Source organism: Martes martes (genome assembly GCF_963455335.1).
Source record: "Martes martes genome assembly, chromosome: 8".
NCBI classification, from domain to species: Eukaryota; Metazoa; Chordata; class Mammalia; order Carnivora; family Mustelidae; genus Martes; species Martes martes.
The window spans coordinates 5,954,198-5,977,940 of record NC_137895.1 but is presented as its reverse complement, the minus strand read 5'-3'; the positions used below and the strand labels follow the sequence as shown (position 1 = coordinate 5,977,940).

Below are 23,743 nucleotides of genomic sequence, written 5' to 3'. Positions count from 1 at the left end.
CAAAAGCAGTGTTTTCCCAGCCGGGCGACCTGAGGGGCACAGCGGCCCAGGGTCTCCGCCTGGATGTGGTCTCACCCCCACAGGCTGGTCCGTGTTTCCGAGGGGCAGACGCTATGGTGACTTCCCAAGGCAGCGTGGAGGCCCGCAGAGCCGCCTTCTAGCCTCTCCTGTGGAGGGAAGGCGCGCCCCCCTCCCCGTCGGGACGCCCGGCCATCCCCGAGCAGGGCAGCTCGGCCGGCATTATTTGTAGGGCCGCAGGAACCGGGACACTTTGGAGCGCAGGAGCTTGATGAAGGACCGCGGGAACATCTCCTTGGACTCCTGGGCTGTGTACTTGAAGTAGTTCTGGGGGTGCGCCAGCACATCGAAGAGGGCCTTGATGAGTTTCTTGTCCTGCAAGACACGGTGAGGCAGGTGGTGAGGCCGAGTCGGGGGCCAGGGTGCAGGCCTCTTTGATGTCTGGGGCCCTGGCGGGGCCTCAGGGGGTTCTGCAAGGATGAGGGAGGAGGAGAAGACTGTGCTGCCGGGGGGGTTTCAGACCCCAGGGACTCTCTTCACCGTGAACTGTTTTTTGATTTTTTTAAAAAAGATCTATTTATTTTAGAGACAGCCCACGTGATGGGGGAGGGGCAGAGGGAGAGGCAGAGCAGAGACTCCCCGCTGAGCACAGAGCCCAGCCGCATGGTGGCTTGATCTCCTGACCCTGAGATCATGACCTGAGCTGAAACCAAGAGTTGGACGCTTCGCCGACGGGGTCATGCAGGTGCCCCATTTTTTGATTAAAAAAAAAAAAAGTTTATTGGTTTTAACTCTTGGTGTTCTAATAGTATTTTATTTAAAAAGAGTTCTGCAGGGGCACTTGGGTGGCCCCGTGGGTTAAAGCCTCTGCCTTCGGCTCAGGTCATGATCCCAGGGTCCTGGGATCAAGCCCCCGCATCGGGCTCTCTGCTCAGCAGGGAGCCTGCTTCCTCCTCTCTCTCTGCCTGCCTCTCTGCCTACTTGTGATCTCTATCTGTCAAATAAATAAAAAAATAAAATCTTTAAATAATAAAAATAAAAAAAATAAAAAGAGTTCTGCAAAATCAAAGAAAACAAACCATCGCAGTGAAACCAGAGGACAGAGAGCGGGGCAGAGGGTTTAGAGGCCAACGGATGGAGGTCGGAAAGCTGAGCCCCCTGTAGAGGCGAGCATACGCTGCGTCATGAGAGCTGGGAGGGAGCCCGGCCCGCAGCAGAGCTCAGGGCAGGGTGCTGGGAGGGCGCAGCTTTGGGCACCAGCCAGAGGCTGTCTGCATCATGTCCCAGCGTCAGGCCGAGACCTCGGGCACATTTGCTGTCCAGCTTCCGCTCTGTCCTGGCGCACACTTAACGCTCTCTCATGGGCATGCGTGCACGCTCGCACCCTCGCCCTTGAAAAACACTCCCCCCACCCACCGTGTGCTGGGCGCAGGGCCCATGCTGGGGATGGCAGGTCAGGTAGGAACTCCTGGACCTCCTCTGCCTCCGGGGAGGCCGGGGCCCAAATGATCCTAGACCACAGCTGACGGCAGGACCAACAGGTGCCAAGAGCCAGAGCCATGTGGGACTCTAAGAGTCTGTGATCTGCGCAGAGGAGGGATGCCTACGCTGAGAACAGGACAGGCAGATGTTCATGGAGGAGAGGGGCCTCAGCCAGGGAGTGGAGGGAGGGTGGAGGTCGGAGAACGGCTTCAGAGGCAGGTGGGGGCCATGCCCAGCCGGGCCTCGCGGGCCAAGTTTTTTGTCCTGAGTGACGGAAACACTTCTAATTCTGCAAAGATGCTCCTGCTGGCAGGGTGGAGCCGTGGGCAGAGGGCTAGGGCGGCAGGACAGGGGCCAGGAGGAGAGCCGGCATCGTCTGCCGGATGGACCGATGGAGGGGCCGGCACGAGCCTCCGGTTCCCACTGCACAGATGGGCTCCAGCTCTGCTCCTGGGTGCAGCAGCATCGGGGCGAAGCTCTCTGCTTACAAAGTGCCTACTGCGTGCAGGACCGTGCCAGACCCAGGGCTGGAAGACCCACACTCTGTGAGCCACCCCTGTTTCTCAGAGGGCTTGCCCAGGGCCACCCAGTTGGGACGTGACAGCCAGGGAACCCAACCGAGCTCCAGCCCCGTCCACCTCAGCTCCCAGGCTGGGAGTGTTAGCTTCCCAGAGGCTGAGCTGGGGCCAGACCGCCAGAGCCCAAACAAATGCCTGGGTCAGGGCCCAGAGCTGGCCAGTGCCTGCCGTAGACAGACATAGTGCCCCTCGATGACAAGGTGGTCACGAGCAAGATGAGGGGACAGGCAGTCCCAAAAGTGGGGGCGGATTCTACCGATTTTAAGCTCCCACCGCATCTCACAGATGAGGGCAGTGAGGCCGGCAGCTGGCCAGGAGCCCAAAGGCCAGTCAGCAGGTCCTGGGCCGGACGCCACCAGGGAGCTTGCCTTGGGCCTCCTAGTCTGCAAGGACAGAGGCCCGGAATCATCACAGGCCGCCATCCCGGGATCACAGGGACCCTTTCCCATAAAGAAGCTCACTCACTTTTAAAATTTCCTGGTGATTCTCTGAGGCGTAGAGCCGTCCATCGCGAACGATATCTTCTATCAACTGCTGGTAGTCCTCTGTGGAACCCACCGGCGAGGAAGGAAGGAAGGTGAGGGCACCAGACCCCGCCTGCTTCCCCCTCGCCTTCTGCCTCCGCCTCCCCCGGCTCCACATTCAGACTCAGACCTTGGCCACGGGCACTTCTGCCTCTGAACCTCTGTACCCTCCACCCAAATTGTTTTCTTTGAGGCTTGGCTAGTTAGAAACTTCTATTCAACCGTCAAAACCCTGCTTGGGCAGTATAGCACGCTGAAGGCCACAGACACCACTCACGGCTCCTTCGCCTGCACCACCCCCACCCTGAGTGTGTCTGTTGCCTCCGTGTCCGCACGGCCAGCCTGGGCCGGGCACACAGTGCAGCCACACTGACCGTCGTAGGTGACATAGGGCACTTGGAATCCTTTGCCGCTGTTGCCTTCATTGGATTTGAACTGGATCCAGAGCTTCCGGGAGCGGGAGGTGAAGGCGATGGGCCTCTCATAGGTCTGGCAGGTCTCATAGGTGGTGATAGACGCGGGTGATGCTGGCGACAGAGTAGGGGGCCTGAGCGGTTGGCTGATGCACAACCCTGCCCCTGGCCCTTGTCCTCCTTCCACAGGCTACGTGCTTCCCCCACCAGGTCAGCCACCCAGTTCCCACGCCCAGTCCCCCACACAGTCCAGCTCTAGGCTCCACCCATGTTACCTCTGCCTCAAATGCCAGTCCCCACCCTCAACCTCAGTTTCTTCTCATCCTACAGAGCAGGTTTCTATGCCTCCTCCTCCAGGAAGCCTCCCTGACTGCTCCATCCTCACACTACCATGTTCCTGCTCTGCCCTGGTGAACCCTTGGTCACTGCCCCTCTCTGTCGGGTTGTCACTGTCTTTCTCCAGCCAACTGCTCCGCCAGGACAGGGCTCAGGCCCACGCCCAGCACAAGCCAGGGCTGGGGTGGAGGGTCACAGTTGGGAAGTCCCCTCTCCCTGTGAGCAGATGAGTAAAGGTGAGCCTGCTGACCCTGGGGTGTGTGGAGCTGGCCAAAGGGTGCCCCACCGCCTTTCTGCTCCCCGTGCAGCCTTCCTGAGGTGCCCTGAAGGTGGGAAAAGCTGACCTCCTAGAGCTCAGCCCTGTGAGCAGACGGTGGGTCAGAGGTGGCTGTGAACCTCCCCGCAACGGGTGACCCCGGGTGGCCCCTCCGCTGCTCCCCCTCCACCCGTGCATACCACTCTTCCTCATGACCAGGACGTCGCCGCACTCGTCCTCAACGGGCAGGAAGATCTCAGGGACCACGATGAGGATCCTGCGCTTGGGGGGCGGCGAGATGTGCCACACACACTCGGCGTTGGCCGGGTAGTCGCCGGGGTAGTTGGGGGACTCGATGTAGCCTGTGTAGTCGCCGAGCTCGCCGCCACAGTGCTGGTCTGTGGGCACCGGGGCCGCACGGGCCTGCTCAGGCCTGCTGCATGGGGGACGGGCAGGGCGGGCCCTCGACAGCCCCGCGGCCGCCTCCACCGGCCTCCCCACCAGCTAGCCTGGCCCTGGGCCACTCTTCCCACTGGGTCGTCTTCCCGAGGGGCACCCTGTGACAGGCCCGCCCGGTGTCGGCTCCCCTGCCAGCCCTGCTCCTGCAGGTGGTGGTGTGAAAGCTCGGTGAACCCCCCGACTCGTGAACCCCCACCTCCTCTCTCCCTCCATGCCCTCCATGCTCCCTGAGCGCCCGCCAGGGGCCCGGTGTGGTCGCCCTCCCCGCCAAGCGGGAAGGCTCGGGGACAAGCAGGCAGCACAGTGAGGACAAAGAGACACGCTTCCCTTTGTAGCTAAGCTTCGGAACCCCCAAGAAGCCAAACGCGGCATCTCTGTGAGCTAAAGGCTCCCAGCCTCAGTCTTACAAAAGAAGTCACCTTAGGTTTGCAAAGAGAATTGAACCGAACACTAAATACATACAATTTTCTCATGCTTTTTCGTTTATGAAACCCCTCACATCAAAATTCCTGGGAAACTTTTCATGTTTACCTTACCTTCCAGAAGCTTCCCTATTTGTTTCCTCCACTTTTACTCAGGAGGACGTTTCGACCCTGCCTCTGTGCAGCCTCACCACTGTGCCTGCTCTTCTGTTCCCAGAGGCCACGAGCCCCGCGGAACCCCTGCGGGGGAACTGGGGAACTGGGGCAGTTTCCACTCTAGGGTTTAGTCCCCGTCATGGGCCTTTGAGCTGTCCCAGACACGACCAGCAGCACAGGGAAAGGGGTAACTGGCTAGAAATTGATTGGGGGAGGGCACAACACCAGAAAATCTGTCCCAGAGGGCTCCAAAAAATGAATTAAAAATATCGAAAGTCAAGTCTGTTATGCCCAGATGACTTGCCGGGGGTAGCTACTTCCCACAGCATCTTATGCTGCCCCCATTTCTTTTGGCTAAACTGAGCTCCTCACAGACACGAGGAGGCCAGCTGGGCTTCCTCTTGCGCCTCCACACTCGTCCACGCTTCGTGTCTGCTTCCTGTCCCCTGGGCTGGTCTGCATCCACTTGGCAGCCCAGCCGCGCACGTGCCTTCGGGGGTGGCATGGCCTGGTCCTCAGCCCCTGAACCGCAGCCCCCTGCCACGGGCCTGGCTTTCCCCTCCACAGACCCGGAGCCCTGGGCAGACCCGCCGAGCACAGAGGCACCGGGGCGGGGGGGGGTGTGTGTGGCGTCACCCAGAGTGGACGTGCGGGTGTGCTGGAGCTGGGCGGGGTCCCTGGGGTCCTGTGGGCACCGTGTGGGGTGAGGGCTTGCCCCGCCCCCCAACAGCCTGCCCCCCTGCGACCCACCCCACCCCCCCTGCGCCGGCCACAGGGAGAGCTGTACCTACTTTTGCAGTGTGTGACGTTGGTGGAGCCATCGAAGTCCGTGCTGGTGTTGCCCGGGCAGGTGATGCAGTGGTTCTGGCCAAACTCGGGCTGGTAGGTGCCCACGGGGCAGCGGATGCACCGGTGGGTGGTGGTGTTGTAGTGGTGGCCCGGGGAGCAGTGCACTGTGGGCAGAGGAGGGGTGGTACAGGTGGGAAAAGGCAGGGGACATTCTCCCCAGTGCCTCCCTGCCCTCGAGGTCTGTCTTGGTGCTGAGTTCAAAGCCCTTCTTTACCACCCAGTGGCCTCCCACCACTCACGCCCGGTCCTGTCCACGGCTGTGCGGAGCTTGGGGGCCGCCCGGAGCTGGGCAGTGAGCTCCGAGACCGAGGCCCGCCCGCGAGGGGCATGTGTTCGGGGGCAAGAAATGGGACATGAACTGTTGTAAGGCCAGGTGTGCGCCACTCAAGGGGTGTGGGGACCTTGCGTGGAGGCTTGGGCCGTGTGGAGCCAGCTGGGAGGTGATCTGGGGGGAGGGAGCGGTCATGGCCAGATGGGAGGTCACAGGCCATGGCCATGAGCTCCTGGATCCAGGGGTCATGCTAGGCTTCACTCTGAGGGAGAAGGGGACCTGGAGCCACCGCATGGTCCAAGCTGCTGCTCTAGGAGTGAGCTTGGGGGTGAGGGGTGGGGTGGGGAGGCCGGGCAGCAGTAGCCTGGCTGAGGGGGCAGCCGCGGGGTGCTGACAGCTCATCATTCAGAGCTGCTGGCAGGGGCTGTGGACAGACTGGATGTGAGGTCAGAGGGAGAGCACTCGGGGGGATTCCAAGGTCTCCCTGGGCACCTGGTAGGACAGAGCTGGTGTGAGCTGGGTTGGGGGGGGCACTGTGTGGCCAAGATGAAGGGCTCTGGCCACGTGGGATATGACCGGGGCTGTCCCCCAGCAGGAGGGTGTAGCATTGAGTTCAGGACAGAGGCGGGGCTGGGGAAGGAAAGTGGCGTAACTGGATGCTCCTCCTATCCAGACTCTAGAGTCAGTGCCCAGGCCGGGGACCCCAGCACTACCAGCCAAGGGGTGGGGGGGGTGGTGAGGCTCAGTGCAACCTGAGGCCACGGGGCTGCGGGAGATGCCGGCTGGGAAGGGACTTGGCTCCAGCCTTGATGGGAGCAATGATCGGGGGGCAGTGGGGTGAGAGTCTGACTAGAGGGGAGAGGACGTGTAGTCCACACGCTCTTTCCACAAGTTTCACAGTAAGGAGGAGAAACCCTGGCAGGAACTGGAGGAGAGGTGGTTTTCTCTTCTAGAAGGGAGGGTTCTGTCTGTCTGTCCCCAAGAACATCAGAGTCAGCGGGTGGGAAGCGTTGTCCCAAAGGCCCTTGGCAGGATGGGAGTGTGTGGAAGGGGAGGCAGTGCCATCAGGGGGATTTGGTGACCATGGAGGGGAAGGTGCGGCTGGACAGCAGGGCCCCCTCCGGCCTAAAGGGAGGGTCTCCAGGGAAGGTGAGATGGTCTGACCGTGTCCCACTGCCCCGGCATTTCTTCATCCCCCGAACTGCCCCCCCCCCCCAAAGCCTTTCCTGTGAGTCAGGTTCAAAGCTCCCATCTGTAACCACTGTGCCTGCCTGGCTCTCCCATCTGAGACCCTCGGGTGGGCTTGTGTGGTCCCCGCTGTCCCTGTCCCAGGTGAGGCAGGGTGCTGGTGTCATGTCTACTGCTGGCAGCTCCGGGCCACCCCGCAGCCCTCGGACATCTGCCGTGTGGGAGATGAGCAGTGTTGAGGGAAAACGTCCCTGCACAGCTCTGGGGACTCACCTTTGGCCTCGCAGTCTTGGAAGGAGACTGTGCCCTCGTGCTTGGTGAGCAGCCCCCCTCCGCAGGGGAAGCAGCCCGTGCGCCCAGGCTCAGGCTGGTACGTGCCCACCGGGCAGGGCTGGCAGGGCCGAAAGCCATCCAGGGAGAAGAAGCCTGGGGAGCACTGGCCTGGAAGTCAGGGGTCATGGCTCAGGCTGGTGGGAGGTCCAGGCGCCTCAGTCCAGACCCTGCTCTCAACCCTCACCTGCCCTGGGGAAGGGGACCACGGCTAGGGGTGGTGCTGGGGGCAGGGGGACCTGGGAGAAGGAGCTGGGCTGCCCCCTGCCCGGTCCAGAAGCTGCCCGTGATTCAGGCACTGTGGGGCCTTGGCCAGGCCTGGATTCACCTCTCCCACTAGCAAGAGCAGGTGGCTTTGCTGCTCAGCTGGGAAGTGTGGATCCCACATGTGGAGGGGAGAGGTCAGAGGAGCTGCCCCGCAGGGGGCGGGCCACACTGCGCCCTCTACATAAGGAACCGGGCTCCAGTCTGCAGGGCTGGGCCAGGCAGGGAGGTGGGGGGGGGGTCTGGGAGGTCCCTGAGGGCATGGCTGGGACAGAGAGGGGACAACACACCCAGCATTAAGTTGGGACGCAGAGGGTGCTTTGGCATTGAGTAAGGGGTGGGCTGGAGGCCCTCTTGGCCCAGACCCTGAATTCTCTGGATTCTCTGCTATACCAGTGGCCACTCTCTGCTCTCAGTCACTGGCCCTGCTAAGGGCAGAGACCACAGTCTTGGAGGGCACAGCCAGCTAGCCTGCAGGGACTCAGGGCTGGGCTCTGATCTCTTCTGTACCCCAGAGAAAGCTGGCTGGTGGTCCCCACTGTCCCACCCACCCACCCTCACTGGCACACTTTTCCCCACCCATTGTCTTGGGTGGTCCCCACGACGGCCGGGGAAGGGAGGCTGTTGGGTGGGGGTGTGAGCCCATACCGCAGATGTGGTTAAGTGAGGCAGTAAATGGAAAAATTTTTTGCAAACCAATTTGTGCTTGGTAAATGGCCAAAGGGCTTCCCAAACCATCTATAGGGCAAACTGTAAAGTTCTTCACGTGGAGAACATCGAGGATGGTGTGGGGCTCCACACCATGTAACACGTCTGGTCAACCATATCCCACTACGTGCCTCGTTACAGACAGCAAGTGGGCCCATAAACGACCAGGTGTTTATAAACCATAAAGTCCTTTTCCAGACCACGTGCTGCTGTTCTCCGGTGCACTAGGCCCAGCCCGGGGCCTGCTGGCACACAGATGCTTTGCGACCCCAGTGGCCTCTGTGAGTGTGGCAGCCTGGAAGTCATGCCAGGCTCTGCATATGGCCGAGAGCTTTATGGAGTATCACTAGGGACCAGACCTTGGCTTTGAGGACCTCAGTAGAGACAGGGGTTGCCGCCGGATCCCCCCACTGCAACCCCCAGCCCTTCCTCCCTCCAGGGGGGACCTGCACTCGCCTCCACACTCGGATACGTTGCGGGCACCAGCCAGGCCAAGCCCGTCGCTGCTGGGGCATGGCGTGCAGCTGAGTTGGCCGTCCCCGTCCTGGTAGGACCCCGGTGCGCATGGCACACACTGGCCGGGCTCTCCGCTGAAGTAGGTGCCAGGTGCACAGGCCACTACGGAGGCAAAGTGGAGAGATTGCTGGGGGGCAGAGGTGGGGAGCAGTGGCCAGGCGCTTTGTCTCCCGGTATCCTCAAACCCAGGCTCTGTCCTCCCAGATAGAGCACATCCCTCGTCCCTTTGGCTCAAAGATCCCAGAGGGGCCCAGGGCCATCTCAGAAGAGCTAAGGGTAGGAGCAAGGCCGCAGCCGTCTGTGAAGAGCCCGGAGGCCTGACCCTGGTCTCCGGCCCCGTCCTCGCTGCTCCTGCTCAGCCCTGAGGTCTCTTTCTGCTCCGTGTCCTGCCCTCCAGCCCTGACCCCTCAGCCTGTGTCCCAACAGTTTCCTGGCCATCCCATGGGCATTTTGTCCAAACCAAGATCTCCTATCCTCCCCCTTCCTTCCCCATGGGGAGGAGTGGCCATGTGGGGACAGTGTGCAGAGGGCATGGGGGGAGTGACAGAGGCAGGGGCAGGGAGGCCTGGTGGTGGAGAGTCGTCCAGAGGCCGTGTGGTCGGCTGCATATAGCAAACTGAAGCGTAAGAAGACTGACCGAGAAAATAAGGAAAAAATAAGGAGGGAGGGAGCTGGAGGTTTCCTGTAGAAGAAATTTAGAAACACGGAAAGAGGGGAGGTTAGAAAGAACCCTGAGCTATTGGACTGGAGGCACTGGTGTGAATGCATGGTTTTATAAAACACACACACACACCCATGTACCCATAACACCTGTGCAAGTCCATATACACACCCATGTTTAATATACACCCATACTCGCTAGTTCGGTCCAGTGAGAGCCTGGAAGGACGGACGCTGCATTAGCAATGAGGACTCCAGCTCTGGCTTCTGCATATTTTCCTCCTCTAGGGGTCCCGGGGCCCCTGACTGATTGCGCAGGCTGGGGCAGGGGAAGTACAGGTTTGGTGCCCTAGAATCCTCAGCGAGTGATGGAGGCGGGGGGCATGTCCGAAGGACGGGGGAACCGGCCTGACTGGCTACACTGGGAATGATCTTAGCCCTGAACTAAGTAATTACAGCCCCGTAAAGAACAGAGGAGTCGCGGAGCCCACACTGATACACATACACAGACATGTAGGTGCTCAGATACACCCGTGAGTGAGGGGGAGGGAAAGCTCTTCCGTACAGAACGCTAACGCACACGGACGAGGGCCGGCCGGAGTAGAGGACACCGTCCAGCAACCATCGGAGACGTGGCTGCTTTGGCGGGCGCTGTCACTGACTGCGACGGCTGCGGCCGGGGCCGAGGATGTCTGATGCGGAGCAGCTTGCTGTATAGACTCAGAATTCCAGCCCCAGCAAATCTGCCTCAATGGCAGAAGGAAAAGGGGTGGGGGGGAGGACCTGTGGGGGCCTGGGTCAGTACCCTGCGCCTCCTGACGGGGGCGCTGAAGAGCAGGCATCGAGTGGGGTTTTCCTGCCCTGCAGGTCATGGAAATGCCTCATGAGGGTCATCCTACGGCAGGAGGACAGGAGAGGCAGGGAAAGAGCCAAGGACTGCTCCACACTGAAGGAATCTGGAGAGACAGGACACAACGTGCGGGACAGGGATGCTGTGGGAAGACTGGGGGAACTGGAATGGGCTGTGTGGGCTGGACACGCTCGGGGCAGCACACAGGGGAACCCGGATGAAGAAACCGTGGACGTTTCTTGTTCTGCCCGGCAGTATTTCCAAATGTTTGAAATGATTTCAAAATAAAAAAAACAGAAGAAGGGGGTGCCTGAGTGGCTCAGCCATTAGGCATCTGCCTTCAGCTCGGGTCATGATCCTGGGTCCTGGGATCGAGCCCCGCATCAGGGTCCCTGCTTGGTGGGAAGCCTGCTTCTCTCTCTCCCGCTCCCCTGTTTGTTCCCTCTCTCACTCTGTCTCTGTCAAATAAATAAAGAAAGAAAAAAAATAGAAAAACAGAGCGCCTGGGTGGCTCAGTTGATCGCACATCTGCCTTTGGCTCTGGTCATGCTCTCTCCTGGGATCGAGTTCCACTTCGGGCTCTCTGCTCAGCAGGGAGTCTGCTTCTCCCTCTCCCTCTGCCCCTTTCCCTGGAGTGCACTCTCTCTCGCAAATAAATAAAAAGATAAAATCTTTAAAAAAAAAAATGACATCACAAAGGCCCTGCCCTCCTGCCACGCTCTCTCCACTGCTTCAGCCGGAGCCCCTCCTTCCCCCCACACCCCTAAATCCCACCACTTCTCCAGCAGCTCCCCGATTATTCTCCCGGCCCAGCCTATGCTTTGTGCCCCAGGTTTGTGGCTCCAGCCATCCTAACCATTCAACGTCTTCACAGGGATGACTCACGTGCGTGAGCTAGTGAGCACAGACACTCTGTCTCCTCCGGCCGCAGCTTCCCCAGGTCCCCCAGATCAGAGTATGATGCCGCTTCTGCCCCGTGGCCCCTGGGGGCTGCCCGCCAAGCCTCCTTCCTCCCAGCCACCCCTCCAAAGTGCTCTCTCTGTCTTGTTCCTTCTTGTCCTGCTGCCGGCCCCCCACTCCCCGTTCAAGGCTCTACCGACTCCCGGTTGGCTTCCCTTCCCCAGTCCTTGCTCGCGGAAGCCTTCCCCTGATGAGGGAGCGACAATGTTCCTCTCCTTGGAAACTTCCCGTGGCTTCCGCCACACCGGGGAAGCACTGTGGCCCTGTGGCAAGGCCCTGAGGCGGCTGTGCGTGCGGGTGTGGGTAGGCCTGCCTGCTGGCTGCCTTCCTTCCTTGGTAAACGTGAACCCCAGCAGAGCAAGGGCTCCGTCCATTCTCCTGCAGGCAGCCGCCGCGGCTCTCTCTGGACCGATCCCCTCTCAACAATCCCCGGCCTCCCGGCCTCCTGGGCCTGGACACTGGCTTGCTGTCCCGCCCGCCCGAGCTCCTGCCGTGGGCCCGGCCTCATCTGCTTCCTGGCAGCCTGTGCTCACCCCGGGGGCCCGCAGCCTCTGCCCTCAGCTCGCGCGCTGCCTCTGCTGGGAAGCCGTCTCCAGCCACAGAGACTAGTCCCGGTGCCCCCTCTGCTCCCCTGCTGCAGCTCAGCTGGTCCACGCTCTCCCGGTCCCACCCGTCCTCAGCACTGTGGCGAGGATTTTGTGTGCAAACGTTAGCTCGGCAAGAGCCTTGCCCAGGGCACGGCACCAGCTGAGTGCTCTTCGAATGACAGCCGTGATGATGAGCGTGGGACTGCTTCTGTCTGGCAAGCTTTTGCCTCGCTGTCCCCTCCCAGTGTGTCTGTTGCCCCGGCCCCCCCCCCCCCCCCGTGGGAGGAAGGGCAGAGAAGGCTTGCCGAGTGGGCATCCCAGTGGCCACGGGCAGGGACGCACCGCATTTCCCGTCCTGTAACACCTGGCCTGTGCCGCACGCCCCCTGGCCCTCCAGGGCCTTGGCCGGCCACTGGGCCATCGCGTACTCTGTGCCTGCGACCTGGACGGAGAAGTGCTGCCGGCCGATGGACTTCCGCAGAGTCTTGATGACGGCCTGCAGGCTCTGCTCGGCTCGCTTCCGCATGCAGTCCGCCTCACAGGTGTCTGCAGGGGCAGGAGGGACGGTGACTCGCAACCCCGGAGCGGCCTCTTCCCTGAGCTTCCCCCCCGCTGCCGCCGGGCCTCTGCTCCCAGCACGGTTCACGAAGCAGCTGGGGGCCGAGGCACCGCTGTGGCGTCCATCCGACAGAGGAGGAGACTGAGGGCCCGAGAGGTGTGACCTGCTCAAGGCGACACCGCAGATTGGAGGAGAAACTGGGGCTCTGCCATGGTAGTACATCACCTCCCTGGGACGTAGCTCACGGACGGGCGCTCCTCCCTGCCCCCAACACCCTCGAGGCTTCTGCTGCTCCCAGGATAATGCCCAGCTTTCTGGCCTTGACTCCAAGGCCCCTTGGAGTGGAGCCCTTGCCCGCCTGGCTAGGCCTCACCCCCAGGACTCTGACACCCACTGCACAATCCACTTTCTAGCCACTCTGTCTGGCTCACCACCTCCTGGGCACATCCCATTCCCTCTGACCTCTGTGCCTTTCCCTATTCCATTCCCTGCCACCTCCTCCACTTGGTGAACTTTAAGTCCTGATTCAACCGGTGCCTCTTCTGGGAAGACTTCCTGGCCCCTCTCTCGGGGAGACCGCTCAGCTGCATGTCCTGTTTGCTCTCACGCCCCCACCACCCAGGGTGTCCCTTAGCACTGGGTAGTTTGTGTGTAGGTCTGCCTCCCTGTGGCTGGGAGTGCTGCCAGCACGAGGACCCTTGTCTGGTCCCCTCTTTCTGCAGCGCGCAGGGCTCAGCACACACAGCACGGGTCCGTGTACAAATCTCAACTCCTCTGTCACAACTCAACTCTCATTTACAGCCAAGAGGAAAGCACCGATATGAAACACAAGCCAGCATTACAAGCCCCCTTCTGGAACCTGGGAAAGATAGGCCCTTGTCTCAATTGTTCCAGAAACTCCATAGGCATGAACCTTTCCAGGCCCCAGCGAGGGTATGACAGGATGGAGAGAGGCCGTGCGGCTGTCACCATGGGCCCCTGAGCCCTGTCCCTCTCATTGCCCCAGGACTCCTATTCCATCCTGGGCGACCCGGCGCCTCCCTCCCCTGCCTGGCTGGCCTCTGCCTCCAGTAGCCGCAGCTCAGGTGGTCACCAGCTTCACGCCGGGCAGACCCTGCCGGCCCTCCCGGCCCCTGCCCTCCCCGAGGCCGTCCAGAGCCTCACGCACCTGACGCCTCTTCCATCTTCGTCTCCACCTCGAACTCCGCTGTGATGTGGGTCACCTCCTTGGATGGGGACTTTTTGCCACGGCGCCTCTTCTTAGAGGAGTCACATTTGAGGGTCACAAAGGTCAGGTGGCAGTTTTCTGGACAAAGAAGGGACCACTATGGCAAAGGTGGCACAGGGCAGGAAGCAGGGTCCTCTGGAGCCCTGCGCACAGATTACCAGCAGCGAGGCTTCTGCGTTGTCTAACAGTCTGCGGTGCAGGAGGGGAAACCGAGGCCAAAGGCCAGGCTGGCTCGAGGTCTCATGAGGGGCTGGTGGCTGAGCCCGGCCTTGCACCAGCCGCCTGAGCCCCTCACACTGCTGCCCACGGAGGCACTCGTGCATACTTGCTCAGCGACACTGTGCAGCTCGGCTCCATGGGGCTGGGCCCAGGTTGGGTCTGCCTGAGGGCTGCGCTCTGTTAGCTTTGGGGAGGAGTCGATCCTAAGGTGTTCAGGAATCTTCATGGAAACTGCTGGGATGCTCTTCTCCTGGGCCCTTCTCGCCAAGTTTCCCCTGGAAAGCCTGGAGCGCCCTTCTTGGCCTCCCTCATTCGAGAATGTGCTACCGAGTGAGGCCTGGGAGGCCTTCTGGACAGGCTGCACACCAACACCTGCCCTGGGGAGCTCATCTATCTCATCTATCTCATCCCTGGTGAGATAGGGACCGTGGGCCCCAGGAATGCTGGGGGACCCAGATTTTCCACTCAAACGCTGCCCTGGGACACCACCACCATCTACAGTGCTCCAGGCCTGGCTCCTGGGGCTTAGGGACCATGACTGTGGGGACGAAGTGAGGTCCCCATCCTTGGAAACCCAGCCCCGCTGGAGCCTGGGCTCCCAGCTCTCAGGCACGGGGACCCCTCCACCCTTGGTGTGGCCTGGCGCCGAGGCAGCCCACTCACCCAGCAGCAACTGCCTCAGGGCCTCCTTTGCTGGCTCCCTGCTGTGGGGTCGGAGGTGGCACTTGGCGTCTCGGATCTTGAAGCGGGCCTTCTGCCTGATGGGGGCAGGTGCACCTGGGGAAAGCCCAAATCCCCCCAGGTGGCAGCCTCTCCGGTGGGCAGAGAGGGGGTGGGGCCGGGGGCCACGGAAGAAGTGCCTGAGCGGGAGGGGGCGGCTAGTGCGACCAAGTCACTGGGGGCTGGGGGAACCCTGCTGTCTCTTTCCTCTCCCCGCCCGGCCTGAAAAAGGTGGGAGCATGGATGCTGGAGCCACGCTCAAGCAGGGGGCCACCCGGCCGGCGGTCTTCTGTGGAGGAGGAAAGGCAGGCCTCCCAACGCCTCCCCCGTTGCCCTGGACAGTTCACGTGGCTCCTGCTATTAGGAAAGGGGGCAGAACAGAAGAGAGAGGGAAGCAAGGAAGGGAAGGGGCTTTGAAATAGGACAAACGCCCCGAACTGCTGATTCCTTCCAAGAGCAAATCCCAGCTGCCTGGATAAAGAACCTGACGATGGCAGATCTCAGCATCACATCCCGTTACACGCCCACAGACGCCCCCGTGACATCGAATTCAACTTCCAGAACAGGCAAAGCTGCCAAAGACGCGCCCGCAGGCAGGGGAGCTGGCGCTGTGTGGACCAGGACCCGGCTGGTGGGGCCCGAAGGGCACAGGTCTTCTGGGCCCTCAGGGTCACAGCGGAGGCGACTTGCTTCATTGGAACAGAGCCGGAGACCCGAGGAGTCTTAGCATGTCAGAGTCACCGCAGACCGGAGTGTGGCCCGGGGGTCCCGGGCCTGCTCTCAGCTCGCCAGCACCCCGGGCCCTGCCGGGCCGGCCCCAGGCCAGGAAGCTCTTCCCTAGGCAGTGTCCCTCCCCACCGTCCCGCTCGGGGGCTGGCTGCAAGGTTGGGGGCACAGCGGGCGCCGGAGGTGCGGACAGGCGGGGCTACCTGAGCAGCTGCGCCCCACGCCGGAGCCGGTGTCGTTGCGCTTTGGCGGCGTCTTGCCCTGGAGACCCGGGACGCCGCAGCTCAGGCTGTAGCTGTTCTCCGAGTCTGCAGAGAGGCCGGGGGAGAGATGGAGGCCTCAGATCCTGGAAGCCTCAGAGGGGTCACTGTGGGAGGGAACGAGCCCCCCGCACTTGTGGAGAGGAACGCTGGGACCCACAGGGAACCGGACAGCTGGCCAGGGTCTCTCAGTGATCAGGGCCAGGGGGCCTCGTTCCTAGGTTGGGCCCCTTCCTGGAGAATGGCAGGGAGCTGGGGGTGGACCCCGGGGAAGGAAGGCCCCCCCCTGCACCCCACTCCCTCATCCCTTCCCGGGGTCAGCCTCAGGTTACCTGGCACGAAGAGTGAGTGGGCTGGGCAGGAAAGGGAGCAGCTCTCCACACCGCCCACCTTGCTGCAGGACAGCTGGGGCCAGGGGGAGGCTTTGGTGCGAGAAAGGCACTTGCCCGTCTCTGAGGAGGGGAAAGACATAAGAGAGGGCTGGAGGGGGCCAGGGTGGAGGCTTCTAGAAGCCCTGCCCCTGAGTGTGGACCACCGGGGACTCCTGCCACATCCCCACCCTGTGGCCAGACCCTGGGGGGAAGGGGCTAGGAGATGGCAGGGTCCACACGTACTTGGATGTGTAGGGATGCCGGGCCCAGAAAGCCGGCTTGCTCCCTCCTCCCTCTGACCAGTCCAGGCTGTCTGTGAGAAAGCTCGTGCCACAGGCCCAGACCAGAGGGCAGGGATGGATTCTCCAGAGCAGGGCCATGCCCCTCTGGGTAAGGGAGCAGGTGGAAATGACATGGGGTTCTTGGCAGTGACCAAGCTCTGAGTATGTGAGGGTCACTGGGAGCCCCTCCTTGGGGCAGCCACTGGACCCATCCATTAGGTGTCCGGAGAGGTCCCAAACTAAGCTCTTTAGAGTTTCATAGGTGTTCTTTATTTATTTACTTATTTATAAAAATATTTTATTATCTGGCAGGCAGAGGGAGATGCAGACTCCCTGCTGAGCAGGGAGCCTGACTCGGGGCTCGATCCCAGGACCCTGGGATCATGACCTGAGCCGAAGGCAGACGCTTAACCGACTGAGCCACCCAGGCACCCTTCTCAGATGTTTTTGACTCTTTTGAGGACTGACAGGTCTATAGCCACGGTAAACTCAGAACTGACTTCATCCCCGTCTGGCTAGTCAGGGACAACCGACTAAAAAGGGCGTGCCCCTGGAAGCATCCCCCGGAGACTGTCGTCAATGCTCCTGTCGCTCGCGGGAGCAGCCTGAAGCAGGGGACTCAGCCAGAAACACAAAGTGAAGTGGGAAGTTGTCAATGTGGGTGATTTTCAACATGTGGCTTGACATCTTCAAGGCATCTTAGAAAGTTAATAATCTAGAAATGAAAACAAACTCGCAGCCCTCCAGATAAAACAGCTGGCCCCCAAGTAGATACAAGGCCGAGAGTCCTCTGTTCCCAAAGAATCAGGAAGTTTCAAGTCAAACCGCCGGCAGATAATGCAAGACACAAGGGCCACGGGAAGAACCAATGTTCCCGCTGGTTGAGAAGCAGGAGAAACATCTATAAACTTCCAAGGGAGACCGAAGCCCCCAGGACCGTCCCTGGACTTTCTCCAGATTCCCAAAGGGAACTGTCAGTGAGAGCTGGAAGCTCTGCTTTCTGGCGCCAGTGGGGACCACTCATGGGGGGAGCCAAACCAGCCCAGCCCTGAGCATCCCGGGGACTCTTGCTGGGGGCTCTCACTGGGACCCCCGAGGACACAAAACGCTGATAGCTCTGGCCCCAGACCATTTCTCAGGGCTGTGTTTGCCTTGAGTAGCTTCAAGGGATGAGGGAACATCTCCTAGAGAAGGAGCCCACTGGCTCTGTTCACCATAGAAGTGGTGAGTTTCCCAGACTGGGTGGCCCTCGGCTGTGATGTAATTTCTCTGCATGTATGGCATTGAGGGGGCACAGGGGACTCGGGGGTGGGGCAGGGGGACCCACACAAATGTGCTCTCTACCCTGATCGCTGTGCTGAGTACTGACGTCCTTTGTCTCTGGCCCCGGGGTTCTGGGATGTCCCGAGCACCTGGGAAAGAGCAGTAGGCCAGCTTATGAGCTGCATGTAGGCAACATCTCTGACTCTACCGTATATACTCACTGATCCCACCACTGCCGAATACCAAAGCCCAGAGAAAAGTTTAAAGTCACCTAACAAGCAAGAGGGAAGGCAAACTGACAGGCGATAAGCAAAAAAAAAAAAAAAAAAAAAAAAAAAAAAAATTCATTTGCCTTAAAGTAAGAATGCCCGGTTGTGGGAGAACATGAATGGAGATAGTAAGAGGTGGCTCTGAATGCAGACAGGGAGTGGCAGAAGGCTGGGGGCCATGACCTTGGTTGGCTCTGGTTTACTAAAACGACTGAGGCAGGGGACACTCTTGACAAGCCTTGGTTCTTCCCCAAGTTCCAACGTGTAACTGCTCCTTGGGAGCTGTTACGGGAAGACAGCCCTCCCTTCCGTGGATCAAAGCCCCTACCCATGTCGTGCGGCAGGGTTTCCTCTGCAGATGGACCCACCAGCTAAAATACGACTCCAAATAAATACACCTGAAATAGACCTGTGAGGTTATTTCTAGAAGTCCCAGAAAATTCTCCTACACATGATTCAATTTCTAGTGGATAGGAGTCTTCATATGCATATCACACATGATTCAAAACAGGATCCCTGGGGCAAAGTTTCCACAGCATCGGCAGAAAAAAATGGAACAGGGCTCTAGAAGAGTCCAGACTGTCATGACTTTTTTTTTTTTTTTTGGTATGAACACGCCAAAGTTAGGTCATGCTCTCAGGGTACAAGCTCAACAACACGGCGAACATCCATGACCAAGGCTCGTCCCCCACTGCCTCAGGGTGAGGCCTTGGCTAGAGTAGTTGGAGCATCTTCAGATCTTGTCCTAAAATCACCTTTACTCCGAGGGTACCATGTGCAGGATGATCCCCACTGTGAACTGAGAGCACCCAGCATTTTTTCTGCTTTTCATTGAACTAATTATGGTATCTGGTTCCTTTATCCTTCTCATATTACCGCCGAGCAACTCCTACCCTTCCTGATAGAGAAACTCATCTCTGTGTGTCTGTACTTCAGACGTGCTCGTATCCAGAACAGATCTTTTGGACATTCCACACCAAGCCCTGACTCACCATTGTTGGTTGATGGCACGTGTCTTAAAAATGAAGAGACTTAAAAATTCATGTGGAAACTCAAGGTAAGTCCAAGAAGAGCCAGATCAATCCTGAACACAAAAAACTACGCTGGAAGGCTCTCACTTCATGACTTAAATACTCACTGTAAAGCTACGTTAATCAAGACAGTGGGATACGGGCATCAGGACAGATGGATCAAAGGAAAAGAGAGCCCAGAAATAAACCCACATATTTATGGCCGATGGATTTCAAGAGGATGGCAGGATAATTCAACGGGGAAAAAGAATGGTGTTTTCAACAAATGGCACCATGACAACTGGCTTTCCACAGGCAAAACAATGAAGGTGGACCCCTGTCTCACACCATATACAAATTAATTTGCAATGGATCAAAAGTACAAGAGCTAACGTGTAAGTCTCCCTAAGTATCAGACCTAAAACTCTTATAAAGTTCTCAGAAGAAAACAGCTGTAAATCTTTGCGACCCTGGATTAGGCAGTGGTTTCTTTCTTTCTTTTTCTTATTTTTTTAAGAAAAGATTTTATTTATTTATTTGACAGACAGAGATCACAAGTAGGCAGAGAGGCAGGCAGAGAGAGAGGGGGAAGCAGACTCCCTGCTGAGCAGAGAGCCCACTGCGGGGCTCCATTCCAGGACCCTGGGATCATGACCTGAGCTGAAGGCAGAGGCTTCAACCCACTGAGCAACCCGGGCACCCCTAGGCAGTGGTTTCTTAAAAATGACACCCAAATCACAAGCAGCCAAACAAAAAAAATTGGTAAATTGGACTTTATGAAAATCAAAAACCTTTAGGCTTCAAAAGACACCATCAAGAAAATGAAAAAACAGTTCATAGAATGGGGAAAATCCCCTGCAAATCATATATCCAGTAAGAAACTTGTGTCTAGAGTATATGAAGAACTTTAAGAACTTTTATAACTGAATAATAAAGACAGGTAACACAATTGAAAAACAGGCAAAAGATCTGAACAGACATTTCCTGAAAGAAGATCTACAAATACTCAACAAGCACAGGGGAAGGTACTCAACACCACTGGCCGTCAGGGAAATACAAATCCAAACCACCATGAGAACCCATTCCACACCCCCACGATGGCCGTAATCCAAAAGTCAGAAAACAGCAAGGGTGGGTGAGGACGTGGAGAAATCCCACATTGCTGGCGGGACATCAAAGGGCACAGGCTCTTTGAAAAAGCAGACGGTTCCTCAAAAGTGAAACCCAGCGTAAGTGCACAACCCAGCAACGGCACCTTGGCACCACACCTGAGCAAATGGCACCTAATGGGACTGTTCACAGCATCGTTCTTCATGGCGTGCCCCAAGCTGGAAACAACCCACGTGTCCATCAACCGATGAGCAGACAACCAAGATGTGGTATAAGCAGACAGTGGGCTATCATTTGGCTGTCAAGAGGAATGAAGCAGTGACACGCACTCTGACATGGGGGAACCTTGAAAATACAATGCTAAATGGAATAATTAGGCCCCACGTTGTATGAGTCCACTTACGCCAAGTGTCCAGAACAGGGAAATCCATGGAGACGAAGTAGATGATGGTTGCCTAAGGTTGGGGGTAGAGGGAAAATGACCTTACGTGTTACGACTGCTATGGGCTTAGGGTTTCTTTCTGGAGTAACGAAAATGCTCTAAAATTCATTGCGGTCACACAGTTCCGGGATCATACGAAACACCACTGAACTGTACACTAGGGGGGAGGTGTAGGACATGTGAATTACAGCTCAGTGAAGCCATTACTAAAAACGAAAAACAAAAGGAGGCAAGACAACACTCGGTTGGATTTACAAGAACTGTCCAGGCTGGAATCAAGCCCCCCTGACTGGTTGAACCTCTGACCATCTCTAGGGCACACTCCGTTGCTCAAGATCAAGGGTAGCTCTGTGTACCGACCACTGTAGCGTTCAACTTAGCGGCGCTCTGGAAACGGAGGTTTACTGCCCATAACTGCGGCTCAGAGGCCACAGCATGAGGAATGGAAGTCAGAGGCCCTGCTTCCTGGATCATCACGCTGCGTGGGCTGCTCTGACCGTGATCCCTAGGCAAGGACTTCCGACAGACAGCACAGACACACGGATCCGTGGAAGAGGCGCGCGGATTCCGCTGCAGACACACCGCGTCTGCCGTCCTACTCTGAGAAGGAGCCAAGGGGAGCAGTCGCATTTCAAGCCACGAGGATGGTATCCCAGTGAAGCCTGGACGGCCCCCTGGACCCACCAGACCACCTCATGTGGGTGTGTGCGAATGTTTCCTTTAAGACAACTCATCCCGGGGGTGGAGGCGGGGGACAAGCCGGCTGTGGTGTCAGACGATGGGGTGAGACTCTCCCAGGCCAGCGGAGGAGATGAGCGGTTCAAGGCTCGCCTGTAGTCAGCAGAACCCTGGGTACCGTGTAAAGACCAGAACAAGCCCTAAGGGACCCTTTGGGTATCTCCAGATGGATTTTTTTTTTTTAAGATTTTATTTATTCATTCGACAGACGGAGATCACAAGTACACAGAGAGGCAGGCAGAGAGAGAGGGGGAAGCAGGCTCCCCGCTGAGCAGAGAGCCCGATGCGGGGCTCAATCCCAGAATCCTGAGATCATGACCTGAGCTGAAGGCAGAGGCTTTAACCCACTGAGCTACCTAGGTGCCCCTCCAGATGGATTTTATGGGTGATAAATTGTGCACTCATAATAGCACATTTACTTTCTGGATGAATCACAGCAGTCACTTGGGAAAAACGCCGTGTGTGTAAGAGCTAAACTACTATTAGGTCTTGTGTCCCTTATCTGGGATGGCTCAACTTACTTAATCACATGCAGCACCTTTTACTGGGAGGGCTACTCATAGATCACTCAGAAGTTTCACTGTCTTTCTACCTATATCCCTTGGGAACACAGAAGTGGATTTTTCAGAACTTACTAGGAAGTCACAACTTACAGACTGTTGACCGCTGTCCTCGAGAGAACCCCAGGGGCGGACAGCACACCCAACCAACCATTTCCCAAGATTCTCAGGACGGGCAGAGGATGATACACTGGGACGGCTCTCACCCAAGGCCACTGGAATAATTCTCCCCGACGTTTGCAACTACTGACTTCCACGTGCTCCCTGGCAGACCCTTGTTCTCGGTTCTTGGGCTCACGCTCTCCCACCTTATGTGTTTAAGGTCACGCACCACTGATCGGCTCCATTAGGTTTCCCTCTCCAAAAACTGGCCTGGATCTGGGCCTTGCTGGTGAGAATCACCATCTGAATTCTTTAAATCAGTCCTCCCATGTATTGCTAGGGAAATTGATATTGAACGGCGGTATAAAGGATGTCACACAAACCTTATTAACAACGACATCAGCTGTGGACAAACACAGGAGTGAAGGAGAATGCCCACGGGCTGGGGGAGGCAGATTCAGCTATCTTGCAGCGTAGCGGGCTGGTTCTCACAACGATACCACAGACCAAATCCCTACAGCTCCACTGGGGTAGATCCCATGTGTTATATGGGATCTAGCTCGTCAAAGTCCCCTGGGACCACAGCTGACAGTTCTGGGGGGCTACTAGTCTGTTCTAGGTGCATGGCTTCCCCAACCCTTCAGTGAACGAGGCCTTCTTGCAAACGATCTGAGGACAGAATTCCCTTCCGACGGACGCATATGAGCAGATCGTGGAGGCTGTTGGTCCCACCCCTAGGAACCGGGCAGCTCCAGCCATCATCAAGAAGGTGCCCCTTGCTGTGTGTGCTATAAGACAGCCTATGTCGTGGGGTGGGGGGGCATCCTGGACCACGCAGACTTCCTAGGGCAAGCGCTCAGGGGAACAGTGAGACCTTGGATTTTCTTCTGACCAATCAGGGGGGTCGTCACTGCCAGCCCTTCCCTTTGGATCTGGATTCACAGCAGAGGTGAGGAGAGACAGTCCACATCGAGGTTACAAGGGAAAGCAACCTGCATGCTGCTGGCAGACTCAGGGAGTTGGTGGAACCAGTTTTCTTGGTCAGCCCTGGGAACCCTTGGGTCCTGGGTCTGGAGGGCCTTCCAGAACCTTCTAAGAATGCTCTAAGTCATGCTTGTCTGTCTCAGTCTTCCCACATCCAGTACCCAGAATGTTAACTGCTCTATGTAGTCGCCGAGGTCCTAGCAGATGACTTGGGAGAAACGGGATAAAATCACACTGTGACCAACAATCAGACTCTTGCTGCAGGGTCGGTGGCCGTGTGAGGACCCAGACAAGGCCCAGTGGCCGCTCCTGAAGCTCTGACTGAGGGAGGGATGACCGATAGGGTGCTGAGGATAAAAGCGCCCCTTCCCCATATGCCCAGAGAAAGCCTGCTGCCTGGACAGCTTTGGCAACAAGTCAACACCAGACCCAGCACAACCTCATCAATCGGCAGACACGCCTCTAAAAGCCAATCCATCCGTGACTTCCCAGGCTCAGAAAGCCGGCTAATAGATGGCAGATTCACTCAGTGCAGGCTCCTAAGAAGGGCCAACCCATTCAGCCTTAGTACCCAGCACGAGCCATGCTCCCGGGACGCACCCCACTTAAGGCTGCCTCTCCAGCACGGACAGGCTCCTTCCTGCAACTCAGGACGAGACCAGCGGTGGGCTTTGCTGCCCAAGACTGCCTGAGCAGCCCAGCAGTCCTTACTGAAGGAAGCAATACTTTCAGCATAAATTTTCTATCAGATGCTAAGTGATGGTATCCATTCTTCGATACTTCCACTCATTCATTCGACAAGTATTTACTGGGTGCCTACACTTGCCAGGCTCTGTCCTAGGTGCTGGGGATACAGCAGAGAACGAGACCGGCAAAGGTGTCTGCTCCACCGCGGAGAGCAGGCATATGCTGTGTCTAGCGGCGGGAAGTACAACGGGAGAAAAGAAAACGAGGAGGCAGGGCATGGTGGGCGGGGGGTGCAGGGAAGGCCTCCCAGAGCAGACAGCGACGGGGGTGAGGAACCCTCCAGGCCAAGAGGGGAGCACCGGCGTGGCCCTGTTTGTTGGGGGTGGG

The 23,743-nt window shown here is 58.2% G+C and overlaps 1 protein-coding gene across 3 annotated transcripts in view; it reads right to left on the bottom strand.

Annotated features, from left to right (window-relative positions):
• Positions 1-240: 240 nt before the first annotated feature.
• SCUBE1 (signal peptide, CUB domain and EGF like domain containing 1) overlaps positions 241-23,743 on the bottom strand; it is a gene marked incomplete at both ends in the record, with an annotated part of 135,585 nt that continues 112,082 nt past the window's right edge. For all 3 annotated transcript variants that reach the window (XM_080811620.1, XM_080811621.1, XM_080811622.1), the window contains 12 exons: positions 241-393; positions 2,544-2,623; positions 2,977-3,129; positions 3,808-4,005; positions 5,436-5,597; positions 7,226-7,393; positions 8,711-8,872; positions 12,170-12,373; positions 13,555-13,692; positions 14,497-14,610; positions 15,483-15,587; positions 15,872-15,991. In XM_080811620.1, coding sequence (XP_080667746.1) covers positions 241-393; positions 2,544-2,623; positions 2,977-3,129; positions 3,808-4,005; positions 5,436-5,597; positions 7,226-7,393; positions 8,711-8,872; positions 12,170-12,373; positions 13,555-13,692; positions 14,497-14,610; positions 15,483-15,587; positions 15,872-15,991 — 1,757 coding nt within the window. The remainder of the gene's footprint in view (positions 394-2,543; positions 2,624-2,976; positions 3,130-3,807; positions 4,006-5,435; positions 5,598-7,225; positions 7,394-8,710; positions 8,873-12,169; positions 12,374-13,554; positions 13,693-14,496; positions 14,611-15,482; positions 15,588-15,871; positions 15,992-23,743) is intronic.